Consider the following 19,628-nt stretch of genomic DNA (forward strand, 5'->3'; position numbering starts at 1 on the left):
TTCTCAGGTGTTCAAATACTTATTTGCAGCTGTATCATACAAATAAATAGTTAAAAAATCATACATTGTGATTTCTGTTTTTTTTTTTTTTGATTATGTCTCTCACAGTGGACATGCACCTACGATGACAATTTCAGACCCCTCCATGATTTCTAAGTGGGAGAACTTGCAAAATAGCAGGGTGTTCAAATACTTATTTTCCTCACTGTATGTATGAAAAGAATTCAGTTATGTACACTGTTATGTTGCAGCATGATATTATAATCGTTTAAATTGAATTTTACGCATAGCCAGAGGCGTGACATAAACCCTATTATATATTGAACAGGTCTAGAGAAACCTGTGGGCTGTACCCATTCATTCAACTTGGCTGATCTTGAGAAGGTTTGCCACGAAGAATGGCAAAAAACAAAGTCCAGGTGTGCAAAATTCATTGCATCACACCCCAAAAAGACTTGCAGCCGTGTTTTCTTTATTTCTTTATGTCTAGAATTCTGTTTTTAAGTACGGGCTACTGAGTGAAGATTACTGAGAAATAAATGAATACATTTTTGTATATATACACACACTATATAGAAAAAAGTATTAGGACACCAGACCATTATTATTATTACCAAACCTGTTCCAGCATAACAAAACCCCAGTGCACTAGCCAAATCTCTATGAAAATATGGTTTACATTGGTTGGAATGGAAGATCTTGAGTGGCCCGCCATTGAACTCTGCTCTCAACCCTATTCGAACACCTTTGGAATTCATTGGAACTGCACCCCAGGCCTCTTCACCTCAATTACATCAGATTTTACAAACATTCTTGTGAGCTCAAATCTCCACAACACAATCCTCCTCCCAGAAGAGTGGAGTTTATTATAACAACGGGATATTCAAAAAGCAGATACCAATTTTAGGATCAGGTGTCCACAATTTTTTTGTTCATATAGTATAACAACACACTTGTTATCAGGACACACACTGCATAAGCTGCTGTGAAGGAAAATAAATGTGCACCTTCTGATTTATGGCAATTCATTTCTTATAATCCCTATAAAATCTGATCAGGACTGTGCTAACAACCGTTATCATTTGTGCAGATATTTTTCAATTTAACTCGACATTGACAGAGTTCATCTGCAAGTCTGAGGGAAGATGACTCACATAAATAAGCTGCTGATTTGATCTGAAATGCCCATGGATAATATTTCATCCCACTCTATGCATGGAATCTGCATCTGCCACTGATGACAATTGAATATGTACTTTTTTGTTTTACAATTAACCTGTTTATTAGCTACATTTAGTAATAGTACACTTCAGGGCAGTGAGAGTAATGTCTGCATTTAGCAGCTGATGTGCTCGCTGTGGTGATGCTCTCACTCACACCTTGTTTAGTAGAGCTTGAGCGCTTAGCAAATGAACGGATCATTAAGGAAACGTAGCGGGCCCCAGAGACACAAGAGGGAGGAGAGAGAAGAGCGTTAATGGTCATTTAGGCGTCTTTCTCTTTTTTTCATCCCTACATTTAGTGCTGGAGGCAGAAGGCTCGAAGCATCATTCAGCAGAGCCCCGGAGATCGAGATAAGCTTGGCTGAAAAACGTACAGAACAGGAACAGAACAGGAGCTTATCGTGCACTTCTTAACACAAAGATCTATCAGCTGACCTCATCATGTTCGGCTGGGTCTCAGGGTTCTTCACCTATGAGACGACCAAGTCTGTGGTGGTCAAGAGCTGGTCGGTGGGAATCATCAACCGCGTGGCTCAGCTCCTCATTATCATTTACTTTGTTGGGTAAGTGCTGAGGAATGTTTACCTGCTTGTAAATGTAGTTGGAATGTGTGTGTGAATGTGTGTGTATGTGTGTCCGAAAGACTGCTGTATATGCAAAGATTACTGGCAATGGGGCAATGGCATGGATGGTTCATACAAATAGATCTATTAAGGGCAATAACAAAAATTCTTTTAACTAAAAATAAAAAATAATAGAAATTTGTTTAATTGCACTTAAACATTGATTTATTTACTGTGTAGGAAATAAAAAACAAAATACTGACCACACAAAAGAGTTATATAATTATTATTTCATATACTAAATAAATTAAGGACTTTTTTTTATTAGATTTAGATCCTTAATAAGCATCCATGAGGTGACAATTGTGAGGAAAACTACTTGAGACAACTCAAAGGACTCAAAAGGAACTTGTCCTTTTGTTGGTGACACTCGAATGTTCCATTGGGAGTTATTAAAGTACACAAATGTGTAGAATGAGAGTGTGTTGATTATGAGTCCTGGGCTGAGCACTAGACAGTCTTTGTAATTGCAGTACCTGTTCATTGGTACAAATGTGCAGCATCCAGGTACAATTATATCCAATGTGGCAATCCAACTAGATATGGACATAAGGTAACTCCTAGGAATTATTAATTGTTAGGGCCTTCCACAAAAGTGTGTATTGCACGTGTAGAAAGGGGTGAATCAGGCAGCAGGTTGAATTTGTAATTAGAGAGAAAAAGAGAGAGCTAGAGCAAATTATTAGGTTTGCTCTAATTATTTTTTATTTATGCACTGCTTCATAAAACTGTGTGTGAGTTTTTAATTAGTAGAATAGGTCTGTCAATAATTCATAAATAATACATAACTTAAACTTAATATGTTCTGGCTGTGGGAATTCCAAACTAAAAAGCAAAAAAATAATATTTATTTCTTGTAATAAATAGCCGAAATAAGATTTGTCTGCACCGAGGAGGTCGTTTTGTTCCTTTTAATAATTTATTTGTTCTTGATGTATAGAGTGTCCCTGGTGACATGACATTTGAGAAGCTGGCCTGCTTTAATCAGTGCTAAAGTACCACAAATAAGAATAATTCATGACATCCTTTAGGAACCGTGTAATGGAGATAGTGAAGATGAACAAGTGTAATCTTTTTATTCTGGGAATTCATGTGTCCCAGATTAAATATAGAGACGTTTTTAAATCTAGAAGGTTTATTGTATATTATAAAAAAATGTTGTCGCAGAAAAATGATACTTTGGCTACACAATTCTGGTTAATAAATGATAATAAAAAATCACTCACAATTTATCCAATAGTGCTTAGTGCGGCATAAATGCTTTCTGTCTGCCAAGGACGTAATGATCTTAATCTGTAATTCTATTAAGCGGCTGGCTTTTTCTTCAATTTGAAGGACAAAACAAGAGCTGCATAATCAGAAATCAAATAAGCACAGCAATAAATGCTAGTGTTTTCTGTGTGTTTGTGTATGTATTTACAGCTGGGTGTTTATACATGAGAAGGCCTACCAGGTCCGTGACACGGGGATCGAGTCAGCAGTCATGACTAAAGTAAAGGGCTTCGGCTTCCTCAACAACAATCTGATGGACGTGGCTGACTACGTGATGCCCACACAGGTTAGCAACACGTGTTTCACAACAAAATATACTTGAAAAGCAGGAATTGTGTCAGAGTGAAAAACCGAGCCGTATGACATTTTCCAGGGGGCCTCTGTGTTCTGCATCATCACAGCGATGGTCATTACAGCCAATCAGACGCAGAGTAAATGTCACGAGGTCTGTCTCTTATAAACCTGTTCTACCATAATTAAAAACATAATACTTATACACGTTCACATCCATGTCCTGTCCTTATGTTCTTTTCTCTTTCTCTTTTTCTTAGATTAACGATCAGTTTAAATGCAAAAACGATAGTGACTGTGAAAGTTTAACGTCCTCAAACATGGCAAGTGGTGAGTGTCCGTAGTGTCATTTCTTTCAGTTCTTTCACCCTTTTCAGTTTTTTCATTAGTTTCTATCTTCTGTTCACCACCTTGGAGTCATTTTGATTTCTCCTTTCTTTCATTTTATAGGGAAGATAACAGGAAAGTGTATCACTGAGGCTCAACGTTGTGAGATTTTGGGCTGGTGTCCAGCAGAGAATGACATCCCGATAACGTAGTTAACACATACATGCACTTACCCACATACAAATATTTGTACATTTGTGATCACCTTGACACGAGACAGCATTATGAGGACCACATTTTCACCTACACTACAAGCCACAATCAGGTGCTACTGGCATAACTGATCACTATTAAGAACACAAACCACCGGTCCTCACAAACGGGAGAATAGGACCACACACACACAAACACACATACACACCCATTTGTCTTATTATCATTATGAGGACCTTCCACTGATATATCTATTTATAAAGTGATAATAATTGCTATGCTACACAACATTTTAATGCATTTTTATGGGGACATTTAATCATACAAACATGAACACTATTATATATTATAATAACAATATTAAAATATTAAGTATGCAGCAAGTGTTTTATTTAGTACACTAAATCACTGGTATTACAGAAATCACAATGTGATGTGCTTTTCTTCAGAAACAATTAATGACTAGGCCCTTTGAAATCCACCTACTACATGTTCTTGATCCTAGGTGTGAATCCATTTATAGTAACATTTAAGGTTGTAGGAAATCCAAAACACAAGTTGGTTCTTAGTTGCTTTTTCAACATCTCTATTTTTCCTCTTTTAAGACAAAACAAAATGCATCTTGTCCTGGTAATGTGTAACCAAAAAGACTTCGCAGGAGTTTTAAATTAACACTCACCGCTAAGCAAATGTTAAATAATTGTCTTCTTACAGATAATCGCACCATATCATACTATGATTAGATTTTTCCTATTATTCATCATATCTCTCATTACTAATCATGTTGTAACTATGGAAAATCTAATTTATTACACATTACAAATGCAGTTATAGATTTCCAAAGCTGCGGAACAATCAGAATGGTGTCAGTCAATTTAACAGTGATGTGGTGTACTTTGATAAATATGTTAAAAACTCAATTAATAATTCAGGACAGGTTTATGATATGTAATCAATTACTTTGATGGATGATCTTCATGAACTTTCCTTGCTGTTGACCTTTCTTAGACAAACAATGAAGGAGGTCGAGGGCTTCACAATCTTTATAAAGAACAGCATTCGCTTCCCTCTCTTTAATGTAACAAGGTGAGACATGAAAACCTTTTCATTAGAACAAGGCTATGATTTGCTTCCAAACGATAATTGTTTCTCTCTCTCTCTCTCTCTCTCTCTCTCTCTCTCTCTCTCTCTCTCTCTCTCTCTCTCTCTCTCTAACAAACACTTTCTCTCTCCTTCTTTTTTCAGGGGTAATATTGGTAAAAATTTAACAAATTTAAGTTGTACGTATGATCCTGTAAATAACCCAGACTGCCCAATCTTCCGAGTGTCAGACATACTAATGTACGCCGGTGAGGAGTTCAACAATATCTCAAAAAAAGTGAGTTTCTTTATCTCTTCATCTGTCATTTGAGGAACACTTTTTTTTTTAAACAAACACATGTAGAGTGGTGGAGTCAAAACACAGGAATTGTCATGTTTTAAAACTCAAAGGTTGGCAAGTCTTTGTACTGATGCGATCCATGTTATCCATGTCTGACATGACACAAACAAGGAAATAAACAGATGACTTTGCTTCTCAACCCATTACACAGGATGCCTCATTTATGCCAGATGTAATGGCACCTGAAGTGTGTTCAGTGTCTGATGTTTCCTCCTTTAGCTCTGAGCTATGAGTTAAATATCTGCTGCCAATAAGAGAAACCACATGATGTTTTAAGTCTAAATCCAATACATCCCAATCCAATACACCAATACTTCCTCAGATATCTCTGTATTTTCTTACAAAACATGAAGCTAAAATGCAAACTGTGTTTTATGAATGTATGAATGAGGTAACTAACATTACATTACGGATTTATTTTTGTGTTGCAGCTAGCAGTGGCCTGTATTATAATAACAGACTTTCTTTAGATCATTTTGATATTATTTCATTCCTTGGGCCACTTAATTAGGCATGCATTTTTGGAGAAAAAAAATTTTGTATGTGAGACTGTCATACACTTCAGTGCGAACATTTAAGTCACTCCATAGTCTTGCTTTCTCCTGCCTATCTGAGCTACCCTTATATTCCCCCTTAATCACTCTGATTCTCTGGGTGTATGATTTTTTGTCAATTAGAGGCAGGTCTTTTTCAGTTATGCCACCTAAGCTTACTATGGAACTCACTTCCTGTCTTACTCAGGACAGCCACCTTTTTCAATGAATTTAAATCTTAGCATTTATTCTCCTATCACCAGTCATAATTTGCATTTGTTTTATGTGCTTCTGTTTCTTACGCTTTCAAATATTTATTTTGTACAATTTAATATAACTGCTACATGCCCGATTTTATTTTGGTCTGGACAAATGTCCATATCTCTCTTTGATTGTTATGTATATTTTTTTGTTGTAAAACGGCTAAGAGTTCAGGAAAGGTGCTTTATAAATCCTTCTTCTCCTTATTATTATTATTATTATTATTATTATTATTATTATTATTATTATTATTATTATTAGTATGGACTTCCACATACTTTGTTGTATCTATAGGGAAAATGCCATACCAATTGCATTTTGTGGGAAAAAATTGTGAATATATATTTGTGCCTGGAATACTGTTATTTTTTTCCCTTGTGAAGAAACTTTATTGCGTGCCTTTCATCTGGAATGCAAATCTTTGTGTGTCTTTAGTATTTTATTCAAGCCTAATAGATGATAGCAGGTGACAATGAAAGATAGAGTTAGTACCATTTTTCTCGGACAGCGTTGCAATTATATTTTACTGTTGCTGTTTTATTTCTCCACCTTTCATTTCTCAAAAAACAAAAAAAACAAAAAAAAATCTTCAGCACAGTGCATTTACAGTTTAAAATGCAGCACCAATAAACTTTTTTTACGCATCTTTTTCGATTGCAACTTCGTAGCGGGATTCAGTGATGTAAACGTCCTTAAAAAATGTTTTTACATTGATATGGATTTCATCGTTAAGACCTTTATTGCAGGTTGCTAAATTATCAAAGCAAGGACAAATAATGTTCATCCAAATGGTTTTTTTTTTCAATGTTGCACTTAACAGGAATGTTTAGTATATATATATATATATATATATATATATATATATATATATATATATATATATATATATATATATATATATATATATATTAATTAGATTAAAAGACTGACCTAGAACCCCTGGTCCCCTTTAGAAATGTTTGGTTTTAGGTACAGTGTGGGTGTTTATAAGTGCTTTGTGTGTGTGTGTGTGTGTGTGTGTGTGTGTGTGTGTGTGTGTGTGTGTGTGTGTGTGTGTGTGTGTGTGAATAAGGGAGGAGAGATTGGAATTAATATAGCCTGGGTGTGCAACCTGGATAAGCATGTGGACAACTGCAAACCCACATACAAATTCACCCGTCTGGACTCTGCATTAAAAAACAGCGGGGCCACAAAGGGATACAATTTTAGGTAACAGCACAACTACACAACAACTGCACTAAAATAATACACGATAATATCATGTATGTTAATATTCAATTTTGTCTCTTTATTTCAGGTTTGCAAAATACTTTAAGTCAGAAGATGGTAATGACTACCGCACACTTCATAAAGCTTATGCTATTCGTTTTGACATACTTGTTTCCGGCAATGTGAGTATAATGTGTGTGTGTGGGTTAAAAAAAAAATAATTACATTGTATTGCATTTTTGTGTAAAATCTATTGTTGTTTTTTTTCCAGGCTGGAAAATTTCATCTAATCCCAACAGTAATTAATGTTGTTGCAGCTTGTACATCAGTTGGCCTGGTAAGATCTGTGGCATGAACATACATACACACACACACACACACACACACACACACATACACACACATACTCTCTAACATACACTCACTACAATACACCTCTAATCATAATTCTCCTTGGCTACAGGCAACGGTTCTCTGTGATATCATCTTGTTAAACTTCCTCAAAGGAGCCAAACAGTACAAGGCGAAGAAATTTGAAGAGGTGACGTCCTTTTAATTTCTTTTCAATGCAGATACCTTCTCTGTTATCTCATATTCATTTTTATGCTGAAGATACAAGCCTAGCAAAATTAGCATGGCTAGTCTAAATCAGTACACACCTTGAACTGACACTATTCTAGACCTGTAGGTTAAAATATGGTAATAATCATAAGTAGAAGCAGCCATTTTGAAGCAAAAAGCAAACTTCCCTTTTCTCTCAGCACATAAATTGGTTTTACTGTTTGCTAATAACAGAGACAGTAGAAGGCGTGGCCCAAACTATGTCAGGAATTTTGATGAGGCCATGTTGGCTTAGAAATGCAGTATTACTAAGAGAGAGTTCCTGCTTGGCATTCCTGTCAGTAACATTAATTTCACTCCTTGATTACAAATAAAAAGGAAACAGTGCTTTTTGGACACCATTTCCTGGCTAATCAACAAAATGGGAGGCAGAAAAAAGTGTATTTTTTTGTATGAGTTTGTATGAGTGTGTTGGTATTCCGGTACTTTTCCGATAAGTACAGTACATTAAAACTACACATACAAAGATGACAGTAAAACTAATGGGAAGAGTATGTAGTTACACACTGTAGTTACACATTGGCATGCAGCCTAGAGCCACTGGTTTAAAAAAAAAAAAAAAAAACCTGACATGCAAATTATTATTCACAAATGACTTATAATTACTACATACCTGTGTATTATGATACCGGGTTTCTCACAGCGCTAAAAAACTGTACAACCCAGTTGTTGGTGAAAAATCACACATTATTTTAAACACCTACTCATTCAGTTGTCCAATCAGCTAAATGCATCAAATCATGCAGGTAAAAGGAATTTTCTGAGCAAACATCAAAATCAGATCTCAATGTATGTGCCTGTTCTTGGTTGTGAGTGGGACACTGATGTTATAACTAAAATGCTTTTCTGCTCACCTCAGTTGCATAGAAAGTTATTTGTTATGTGTTAGTGTTCCTCTCAGCTAGAACTAATCTGACTATTCACTTCTGTCAATTCACTTGGTCAATAAAGTGGACAGTAAGCGTATATCTCATGGCAATACCAGAGACTGATCTTGATCTCTCACTCATTCAGGTTTCAGATTCTGTCAGTAGGTCTCAAAGTCTTGACCTTCATGAGTGCAGCCAGATGACAATCAAACGGGAAGAGAAGAGCTCTGATGATTCAGGAGCATATTCAATCGGGCATCAGGTATGAGAGAAGGGACGTCTCGGCCAACAGGAGATCGGAAACGGCACTGAGATTTAGTATTTAAAACCTCAAATCGCTTGGACCAAAGGACATCTGGGTTACTGCTAGTGACAATCTCAACATAATGATGTACACATTGTACACATTAACCAAATAGCAAATTTACTGAAATCATTTCATAAAGAAATTCAGGAAAGTAAGCCATATTATCAGCGTTCTAAAGCGTTTTGCATTCAGGGACCTCATTAACTGTAAAATCCCATGAATCTGATGTATTTATAACCACAACCTATTTTAATTATGATCCAATATTCTAATAGTTATTCGCTATAATCAGTACAGACTCTATCCAGTTCTGCTTTCAAACGTTCATAATTGAACAATTCTGCGTAACTCGACCGAATCAAATTCACTGTATTTTAAACTATGCACTCAAGCCTTATGCTACTATCACATATAGTAGGCCACGCATCCCACTGTACTATAGTAAGGAGTTTATTCCTTTACGTGGTTCTTGCTCATGAATCCCAATAACTGCATGTTCACTGTGGTGTATTTACCATATTTAAACATCCAGTCAAGCTATTAAATATTTAAACCATCAAACTCTTACTGTATATGTTGAGGTTTTATTGAAGAACGTAGACTATAGAATAAAAAAAAAATCATCCAGATTTACCATATACATATATGCCACACTATAAACACTGTATACGTAAACACAATGAAAAATACATTTCAAAATTTATATAAACTTCATGTTCATCATCCCTACATTGGTTGTGTTGTGCAATTTTTCAGTGTAATCAGTAATAAAATGTCTTCAGCATTACACAGTGTTTTAGTTATATAATTATTTCAATTAATAGCGTCAATTACTGAAAACTTTTTCCTCTGTCTGACTGAGTTATTCCATGCTTCATTCTTGTACATATGTGTTTTCAGTATTTATTCGAAACTGTCATTATTAAAAACACATATGTTGGATGCTTTGTATTGCCAAATCGTTGTGCTGTTAAGTTTCTGAAAGAGAAAATAACTGTGGCAGCAAATGTAGGTTAAGTACAGATACAAAACATATTAAACATACAATTTGTAACACCTTGCTTATGTCTGTGACTCGTATGTCTATGAATAGCCTAGAGCATGAACTCTAGTATTCTTATATTCCTACACATTAATGCCTGCAATTATGCAGCCAATCATGTGTCAGCAGCACAATGGACAAATCATGCAAATACAGATCTTCAGTAAACTTCAGAGAAAAATGTGATCTCTTCGACTTTGACCACAAATTGTTGTGGAGTCTATAGTGCATTTCCACTGTCTCAGATTCCCATTCATGATCAAGAGGAGTGTAATCAAAAGCAGCCTTTTGCTGTTTTACTGCATCCACCTCAAGGTTTGATGTATTGTTCATTTTTGTATAGAGTGCATATTTGAGGTAATATAGACTTCCTCTAAGCTTAAACTCTGTCAGTCTGGTTGTACGTTTTAATAAGGTGTTTCCATTCGCAGAACAACCCCTGATTTGATTGTTTTGTCCAAACTCTAGAGACTGTTGTGTCCAGTGGTGGATGAAGTACACAAACTATGTAGTTGAGTAAAAGTAGAGATACACTAGGTAAAATATTTCTCCAGTAAATGTTCCCCCTTTAAATTTTCACTTGAGTAAATGTACAAAAGTATTTGCTCTTTAAATTAGTACTTAAATATTCAAATAATTTTTTGATTTATTATAGCTATAATGTTCCTATTATCATTTTTGTTTTTGTTTCTTAATCAAGTCTATGTGAAAAGACTCTAATGTTACCCTTAGCACAACAATCTATTAATAGAATGATATTAATTATTTAAACACTGATCTAATAAAATTATAATGAGCCCAAAACCATTTTAACTAAAAAAAAAAAGCTTAAATAAGACCACGAGTGTTGTGGCAAGTTAGAGTCAGGATTTTCTTTTATCATTTATTCCCCTCAAAATGTTCTGCTTGCTGTTGAACTGTACGTTCGTGTTAATCAGATACCACAAAGCGGCAATCAAAACTGATTTCGAAGATATTTGACGTTGAAATGCAATGAAGTTAAAGTAAACATCTCTTCAAATTGAAATACTTCAGAAAATATAGGCGAAAATGCTACTTAAGTATAGTAACGAATTACATTTACTTTGTCACTGTCCACCACTGGTTATGTCTCAGGAAATCAGCAGTTTCTCAAAATATTAAACCAGTCTGTCTGGCACGAATAAGCAAAATGTCAAAATCGAAATCACAAAAATCACTTTTTTTTCCCTTCCATGGTAAAGTCTGATGTGAAGATCAGCTAAACCTCCTTTTATTCATTGTGCTGCTAATGGCATTTAATAGCATTTAATGTGCCTAATAAACTGGCTCATAAGTATATGTATACTTACACTCATTATTTTTATATAAGCACTCATCTAGTTAGCAGTTATAAATATACTGTAGCTCCAAATGATTTGAAGTGCAGACTTCTCACTTGGTCCTAATCATTCAGAGGAGTTTTTTTATTTTTAAATTATTAAAGATGTGTGTTATAATACAGTGCTATTTGTAGTTTGTTACACAAAGCGATATTTTCTAGTCCTCATGCGTGGAAGTTTAAGTTTGTGCATCCTCTTCTTCTTGCTCCTGAGTGCCTCGATCCATCTGGGAGAAGACGCTTGAGGTGGGGACTCTTCCACCTTGTCCTCGGTGCCCTGATTTTCGTTATGAGTGTAATCCTCATCATCAGGATCGTCCTCATTGTCAGACAGAGCAAGCATCGGTACAATGGTCACCTTTTCTGCGAATCGCACACGCCGTGTGTTTTCCACCCGCCTCTGGTCATTACAAAGAACACAGATAATGAACGTTAGCCACACAACACACAAACTACAGTTTTATCATATTAGTGATTAAAGCAGGAACGATACATTTTCAGAGCACTGGCCGATGTTTCACTTGGGTTTTATGTGGCAGCATGGGAGGAAACTGGTGAACCAGCAGGCAATGCCAAATAATTCTCAGTTGTGGCTTGTTACAGCCAAACTACTTAGGCCATATCAACAATAACATGCATATTTTTCTCTTTGTTTTGGCCTTCAGAAACATAGCTTTTTGAAAGCGCTCTCCAAAGTGAATACATTTAAAAAATGTTTTAGAAAATGATGACGTATTTTTAGGCATTGCCACGGAAAAGTAAATAAACACCAGGCAGAAATGACACAAGTCGAAGCCTTCTATGTTTCGCTCATGCACAGTACAGAGATGCAGGTGTTTTCAGACATTTTAGTGTGGATGAGCAACTTTTGGGAAAAGATTAAAAATGAAAGTGTGAATGCGGAGCATTTTTTTAAACGAAAACACTGTTTTCAGATTCAAGACGCTTTGACCCACGGCATCTCCGCCTGGTGTTTATTTACTCTCTTTGAAACATCACAGCATTGTCAAGGAAATGCACGTCACATAATTAAAAATACATCACCACTACGATGGTCACGACACCAAATTGGCGTTTGGAGAGTCTCCATTTTGAAGAGCGTTTTCAAAAAGCTTTCATTGGGTAAATCTTAGTGTGAACAAAAGGACAAAACCTATAAAAATATGCATTTTTAAATGAAAATAAATTGGTATGTACATGACTTTAGGTTGGCCTGTAGAGAGAGAGCTAAACAACTGTACAATAAAAGCGACATTAGTGAAATTAAAGAGAGCGCAGTCGCTCTATTAACCTTGCATTGACCTTCTTGAGTCATCCTTCACATTCAAATATGCCCAGGTTTTTCAATTATGTTACAGCAAGTATTCGATTATGTTATCATTTCTATAGTAAAAGAGCGTTCAAGGATTTATAGGGTATGCCGTATATGATCAAAGCTTAATCACTTTAATTTTCTTTTCGCTGCTATATAATAAAGATAAGCACAGACATAGTGATATACAGTAGTAAAGCTTTCTGTTATGACATTTATGGAAGGAGTCTCCAGTGTCAGTACTTTGTAACAGTCTTCATGAAACTTTGAGTTTCCTCAGAGGCCATATTATAATTTATATAATATTTCTTTCTTTCTTATTTTCTCATGATCCTGACATCCTTGTGATCGGTACTTAATTTTTCTGCATATTCGGCATAAGAGCATGTTCTAAAGGCACGATGAGAAAAGTCGTGATACAAGAAAAGAACTTTTGTTTTGCCGAGATCACAAGAAAATAATGTCAAGAAAACAGGAAAGAAAAAAATACTATAATGCATGGCCTCTTAGGACTTCCGCATGAAATACTGTGGGGGTTTTTTTTTGTCTTCCACTTTTTAGATGCAACTTTGTTGTCAATGTGCAAAATACAGGTGGTGAGCCAATTAAATGCATATTATGTTAACATTCCTATCACAGAACTCCACTATTGTATTTGTTTATTTCCAGCCTATTCCCATTAAGGGGGCGTTTGGATGGAGTTTGTTCAATTGAATAACAATAAAGTTAACCCAAACCCAAACCTGAATTTTCTCATGATCATTTTTACATCCTGTCATTGAGTTGCCTCACCTTTTTGATTACAGTTTCTATAGACACAGATGACTCGGAATCCTGGGATATTGAGTACTCCAGAGAGGAGGTGGAAGAGGCAGGGGAGAGACCTTCTGGTGGACCTGAAACGAAGCAATTATGCCCCCATTCTTGCATTTCTCCTGTCTCTGAGTTTTTTCTCTCTGTGGAGTAGCCTCGCTTACGGTTTAGAGACATTTGCTTCCTCAGAGAGGAGCTGTCGTTCGGCTGAGAAGAGCAGAAAGAGAAAGAAAAATACTGAGAGAACAGAAAAAGAAAATGGAATCGTCCTTAACTGGGCCAGCAGATACAGGTTAAAGAATGTTGTTATACTTCATGCTAAAGGTTTCGTTTATACTTGTAATTCTGTCTTGTGATGCAGATCTATACGATTCTCCTTACAGACCACACATAATAACACACATAAAAGACTTTAATTATTATTTAACTGTATATTCTTGCGGTAGTTAGACCTATTTGCTTTTTTTGAGAGAAAAGACTGATTGCAGGATCTGTGTAATATATTGTATACAGGGTTGGGCAAAGATACATCAAAATATATTTTCAAATAAAATACCAAAAATCTTAACTGTATCAAAATAACCTACAAAATACAGCAGCCACACCGTGTATCAAAATACCGGGGATCGAACCCGGCCCGCAGCGGTAAAACTTCACTAAAGCACTAAATTATTTTGCTAGAAAATATGAAGCCATTTTCATCAACCCTATCAAATACAAATGACAAAATCCTATTTTATAATTGAAATGCGTATTTAAAATACATGCATCATAAATACTGCCCATCCCTGATTGTATACAGCAGAGGTGGAAAGTAACGAATTACATTTACTGTAATTGAGTAATTATTTTTGTGTACTTTTACGTTTTAAAGTAATTTTTTAAATCTGTAATTTTACTTTTACTTAAGTATGGTTAGTTTGAAGTATTGTACTCAAACTACAAAAAAAATTATAAATACGAACAATGCAAGGGGGAGAAAAAAATTGCCCCGGAAACTACTGCACTGATTGATTCATGGGCAGAAGAACAAATACACTAAACTCACAAGGAAGAAAAATGGAGACGGATAAGACACGCCATTGATGCAGACGAGCTAAAAGCAAAATGCTGTCGAATCGAAAGTTGTTCAATGTGTGTGCTCACTGTCTGAATTCTGAATCTGCATTTGAGATTTCCCTCATCATAAATGACATTATAACATTATAACTAATATATATATATATTTTTATTTTTTTTTTGCTGCAAAAGTGCATAACTCACATTAGACTAAAATCATGAATTGTATTATTGTTTAGATTATTTTACTAAAATTGGTAAAGATTTTTCTTCAATTAAAAAACAACTAGTTTGAGATTTATATTCTCTTGTCCTTTTTAAAACTAACCGATTTACTGATTTCATTTTCCTTGTGTAGATTTTCAGACTTTTACTCAAATATAATTCTATTGAAGTAACAGTACTATTACTTAAGTATAAAATGTTATTACTCTATCCAACTTTGGAAAATCCTGACTTTTTAAAATTATTTAATGGGGACACTGAATCTTAAAACCAAACTCATTCGCATGATCAGCTTCCATTCCTACGATAAAACATTTTTTTAATACCAATGGGTGTGGTCTTTAGCAGAATGACTCTCCCAACTTCCACAACTTATTAACCATCATAGTGATCTTTACAGATACCAGATCTGAACATAGTCAAACACCTACAAGACAGCACTTTACGTGTTTTTTTTTTCTTTAGTAATAATAGTGTTCATTGTTCCAGTATGTTTCCAGAGAGCTTTGGAATCTACACCAAGGACCACTGAAGCTGTTCTGGCCATTTTCAATTTACACATACTTACTTAGACACTTTCAGTTTTCTTTTCTTTCAATGTTACCCAACTAACACTAACTAACGAATCCCTTTCTCATTTAATAAAACATTCCCTATGGTTATTATTCTTACCTGAAGATATGATGTATCCAATATGGATAGAACCTCATGCACACCTCCAGGTTGGTTGTGGTTTATTTCTGTTGCTTCTGACTGATTTACACTTTGCTCATTGGATAATGTCGAATTAGCATTAAGTTCTATGACACTTGATTGATTATGTGAATAAATATGCGCTTGGTCATTGTTTGAATGATTGTTCCCCAGTCTTCTGCCACTCAGATCCATGCTCTCCAATTGGTTTACTCCTGAATCAGACAGCCCGTGCTGATCATTTAACTCAGACATAAGGGGCAGACCAAAACTAAAAGTATTTGCCTGGTTTAACATGACTTCAGTGGCGTCCGTGATGTTCACTCGAAGTTTAGAGTTCACTTGGGATTGTGTCAGTGGCAAACTAGGACCTGTGAAATCTCTGTAATTCCATTGGCTGTGCATGGTTTGATCGTTTTGATGTGATTGACTAATACTGCTTGTTAGTCCCATTTCTTGGTCTTGTGTAATGGAACATGCTGATTGGCTGCTGGTGCTAGACGGGAGAAACTTGGCCCACTCCTGTCCAGTAAAAATCTCTTCCATCAGGTTAAATGTTCCCGGTGAAAATAAGGTCTCACTGTGAAAATATTAAAACAGTATAAATTCGGTATATACATCAGTGTGATTATACACCGATCAGGCATCACTTTATGACCACCCGGCTAATATTGTGTTGGTCCCCCTTCTGCTGACAAAGCAGTCCTGAACCTATTGAGCATTAATAGCATTAACTTCTTCTGAAATTTGACCTAAAGGAGCTTGTCTGTTAGATCAGACTACACGGGCCAACCTTCACTCCCCATGTGCGTCAGTGTGCCTTGTCCGCCCATGTCCACTCTGTCGCCTTGGACCACTTTTGATAGATTCTGACCACTGCAGACTGAAAACACCCAACAAGAGCTGCAGTTTTGGAGATGCTCAGACCCCGTCGTCTAGCCATCATAATTTGGCACTTGTCAAGTTCGCTCAAATCCTTACGCTTGCCCATTTTTCCAGCTTCTTATCAACTTTGAGGACAAAATGTTTACTTGCTGTCTAATATATTCCACCCACTAACAAGTGCCATGATGAAGAGATAATCAGTGTTATTCACATCACCTGTTATAATGTTATAATGTCATAATGCTATGCCTGATCAGTGTAATTTCCTTTAAAAAAAAAAAAAAAAAAAAAAAAAAAGGAAGGGTGGTTGGTAAATGTGATACTGGCAAAGATACTTTGTTAATGTTCTTCATAATGTTCATGCTTGAGTAGAACGCAAACAGACTGTCTTGGCATTTGTATAATCCACCATAAATCTTGATTTGGCACATTGTAAGCACCATGCTATTTTCATTTTCGTCTACTCTGAGGGTGTGTTACTTCAACAGATGAGCAGAACAACATTCTTAAAGTTGACAGATGTGCAATGATAACAGCATAGAACATATTTCTTGTACCTCATGTTATCAACTGGACTGGGAATGCCTTCAACAAGACCATTGCTGATGGGCTGAAGCTGGACACTATTGTCTTTATTAAATGCTGAAGTTGAGTTGTTTTCACCAGGCAAAGATTGGACAGGAATTGGAGACCTGATATTCTACAAAACAGAATGAAAGTGAGGTCTTTAACAGGCTGAAATGAAATGCTACAATGTGATTAAATATATTAAATATGTTCACATTAAAAACAAAGAAAAATAAAGAATGAAAACTTACGTCTGTCACTTTGGTCTGTTCTTGTTTCTCTCCATCACCTTGTGCTATTCTGGGTATGTTTTTGTGTCTCTCTTTCCATTTTTCCTTCACCTTCTGAGTCCATCTCTTCTCTCCAGCTTTCTGGACCTGGATGTTTGATTCTGACTGGTCAGAGTGTGTTACAGTCTGTTGAGATGGGACATTCTTAATTTTTGTCAAAGAAAATATTTTCTTTCTTCGCTGCTTGGTCATCGTACCATCATCTGCACGTGTACTGATGTCACTGTTCCCTCGTGAAGCAGTGTGGTTGCTCATAAACCCCAAATTTAAGGGTAGATTTGGTGTAAATGTCCTTTCTGTACTGTGAACAGCAATTCCTTTTGCAAGTTCTTTTGAAAAAGATGTTGTTACACCAGTTGAGACCGGACTCAGCGGTCCAGCCAGATTAGTCACACAAGATTTGCTGTCCATAGAAAAATCTAAATTGTACATTGGCGGAGTTTGAGGTGTGCTCGTGGTCGCACTGCCATTTTGCTTAATTACAGGTATACTATGCTGTACTATGTCTTGTGTGTGTAAGCTGTTGTTTTCGAGTTTTGGTTGAAGCCTTAGCCTTTGAAGCATGGACTGCAACAAGACCTGAGTGTCCGAGTTTGCGTCTGCCATTAAAAGTGGAAAACTAGATCACATGTCAAAAACATGGCACATAAGCACATTAAGAAATTAGTACACATACACACAAACAACATTCGGTTCAAAGCCAAAGATAAAATGACATAAAATCCTGAAGCATAGATACTCCATGTCTTGTAGTTTTCTAATAATTCAGTGAATCTCCAACCATGTCGCTGTTAAAAGAGTTCGCTTCATTTACATTCCTTCGAGATTTTAAAATGACGAAACGTCCAGTTCCTACAAATCCAGCAGTGGTTAACTTCCCAGTATTTGCCAATCTTATTTCTATTTAAAAAGACATGTATGTGTCCTATAGAGGCCAAGTAAAGACACAGAGGTGTGTTCAGCTATGACACAAACCCAGACAGACAAGAAAGACAAGTGTATCAAGTTGACATCTTCCCTAGGAGGTGCAATCTTCTCTTTATACTCTGTCCACTCTCACACCAGGCTAAACTTGCATGTGTGTTTTGTAACTATTACATTTTCCATCGCAGTGAAAGCGTGTGACTGTGGTCACGGTGGGTTATGAAGTCGTTTCCCAAAACAATAAACAGCATCTTCCATTTTAACATTCCAAATTAACAGGACTGGCTTTACTAGAGGGTAATGACGATAAATAAATAACAGCCTACAACACATTAACTAGGTCTCTTGAATGAATATATACGTTTTCAATGATAACAGTCACTTTGGTTAAATTTGTTTCTTCAGTTTCTGGTATAATTTCTAATTTAATGCTAACTAGCACACAAAGAAACTCCAATTTGATTAGAACTTGGAGTACTTCTGTCAAGATGATAACCAAACTAACATTTGTCTGTTTTTTAGAGCAGCCTGAGGTTTTTAGTTTTTTATGGTTTACACATTTGCATAACTTTGAAGTATCCTTTTTTTTTATTATTTACTTTCCCTCATCTGACATCTGCAGTCATTATCTAATATAACAAGCTACTCTGATAAGTATTGCATTATAATGTCCCAGAAATTTTGTTTACATGCAAAAAAAAAAACAAAAAAAAAAAGAAAGAAAGAAAGAAAGAAAGAAAGAAAGAAAGAAAGAAAGAAAGAAAGAAAGAAAGAAAGAAAGAAAGAAAAAGGCTAATAGCGTTGGCAAATCTGAAAAAACTTGCTCAAAGAAAATGTTACTGGACTATTCACAAAATATTATCTTGGGTTATAAAAAAAGTACCTAAAAATTGCTTTAACTTTTGATCCCTTGTAAGTTGTAATGTAACACAAGAGCACTGTCTAGTCAAATCTGATGTATGATCCGGTTCTGTGATGTGATGTAATAACAAAGTTAGGAAATGTCTTTTAGAATCAAGAGCCTGGTTTGTCAACACTTTTTTCCAATGCTTTCCATACATTCATAATTCTCTGTGTATGTTTGGAATATAAAATATTAATCATGAATAAAGTCAATACAAAAATATAAAAATAATCAAATTGGTAAAAACATGGGACAACATTCACGTTTCTAGGTTGTCCCACATATGTCTGAATTTAAACATCTCCTTAGTGCAAAATAAATTGCTCTACACGTTGGATGGGGGACTGGATTTCAACTTCTAAAT

At 35.7% G+C, this 19,628-nt stretch overlaps 3 protein-coding genes across 3 annotated transcripts in view; 2 read left to right on the forward strand and 1 right to left on the reverse strand.

The window, feature by feature from the left end:
- The window catches only part of pmf1 (polyamine modulated factor 1), a 122,914-nt gene extending 103,386 nt beyond the window's left edge, over positions 1-19,528 (forward strand). The window contains exon 6 of the mRNA XM_083560673.1: positions 19,518-19,528. The gene's annotated coding sequence lies outside the window, so the exon portion shown is untranslated. The remainder of the gene's footprint in view (positions 1-19,517) is intronic.
- On the forward strand, positions 1,179-10,251 carry p2rx3a (purinergic receptor P2X, ligand-gated ion channel, 3a). Its single transcript, XM_083560649.1, has 12 exons — positions 1,179-1,786; positions 3,269-3,404; positions 3,492-3,563; positions 3,670-3,739; positions 3,860-3,944; positions 4,958-5,035; positions 5,195-5,327; positions 7,257-7,393; positions 7,482-7,575; positions 7,665-7,730; positions 7,857-7,934; positions 9,029-10,251. Exons 1-12 carry the CDS (start codon positions 1,665-1,667, stop codon positions 9,149-9,151), a joined length of 1,194 nt encoding a protein of 397 aa, XP_083416775.1. The 5' UTR covers positions 1,179-1,664; the 3' UTR covers positions 9,152-10,251.
- Positions 9,758-18,421, reverse strand: LOC310736793 (uncharacterized protein). The gene is made up of 5 exons (XM_083560626.1): positions 17,398-18,421; positions 17,137-17,279; positions 15,674-16,274; positions 13,697-13,924; positions 9,758-11,992 (listed from the first exon to the last, which is right to left on the reverse strand). Exons 1-5 carry the CDS (start codon positions 18,040-18,042, stop codon positions 11,732-11,734), a joined length of 1,878 nt encoding a protein of 625 aa, XP_083416752.1. The 5' UTR covers positions 18,043-18,421; the 3' UTR covers positions 9,758-11,731.
- Positions 19,529-19,628: the final 100 nt, after the last annotated feature.

This window comes from Silurus aristotelis (genome assembly GCF_946808225.1).
Source record: "Silurus aristotelis genome assembly, chromosome: 14".
In the NCBI taxonomy this organism is placed as follows: Eukaryota; Metazoa; Chordata; class Actinopteri; order Siluriformes; family Siluridae; genus Silurus; species Silurus aristotelis.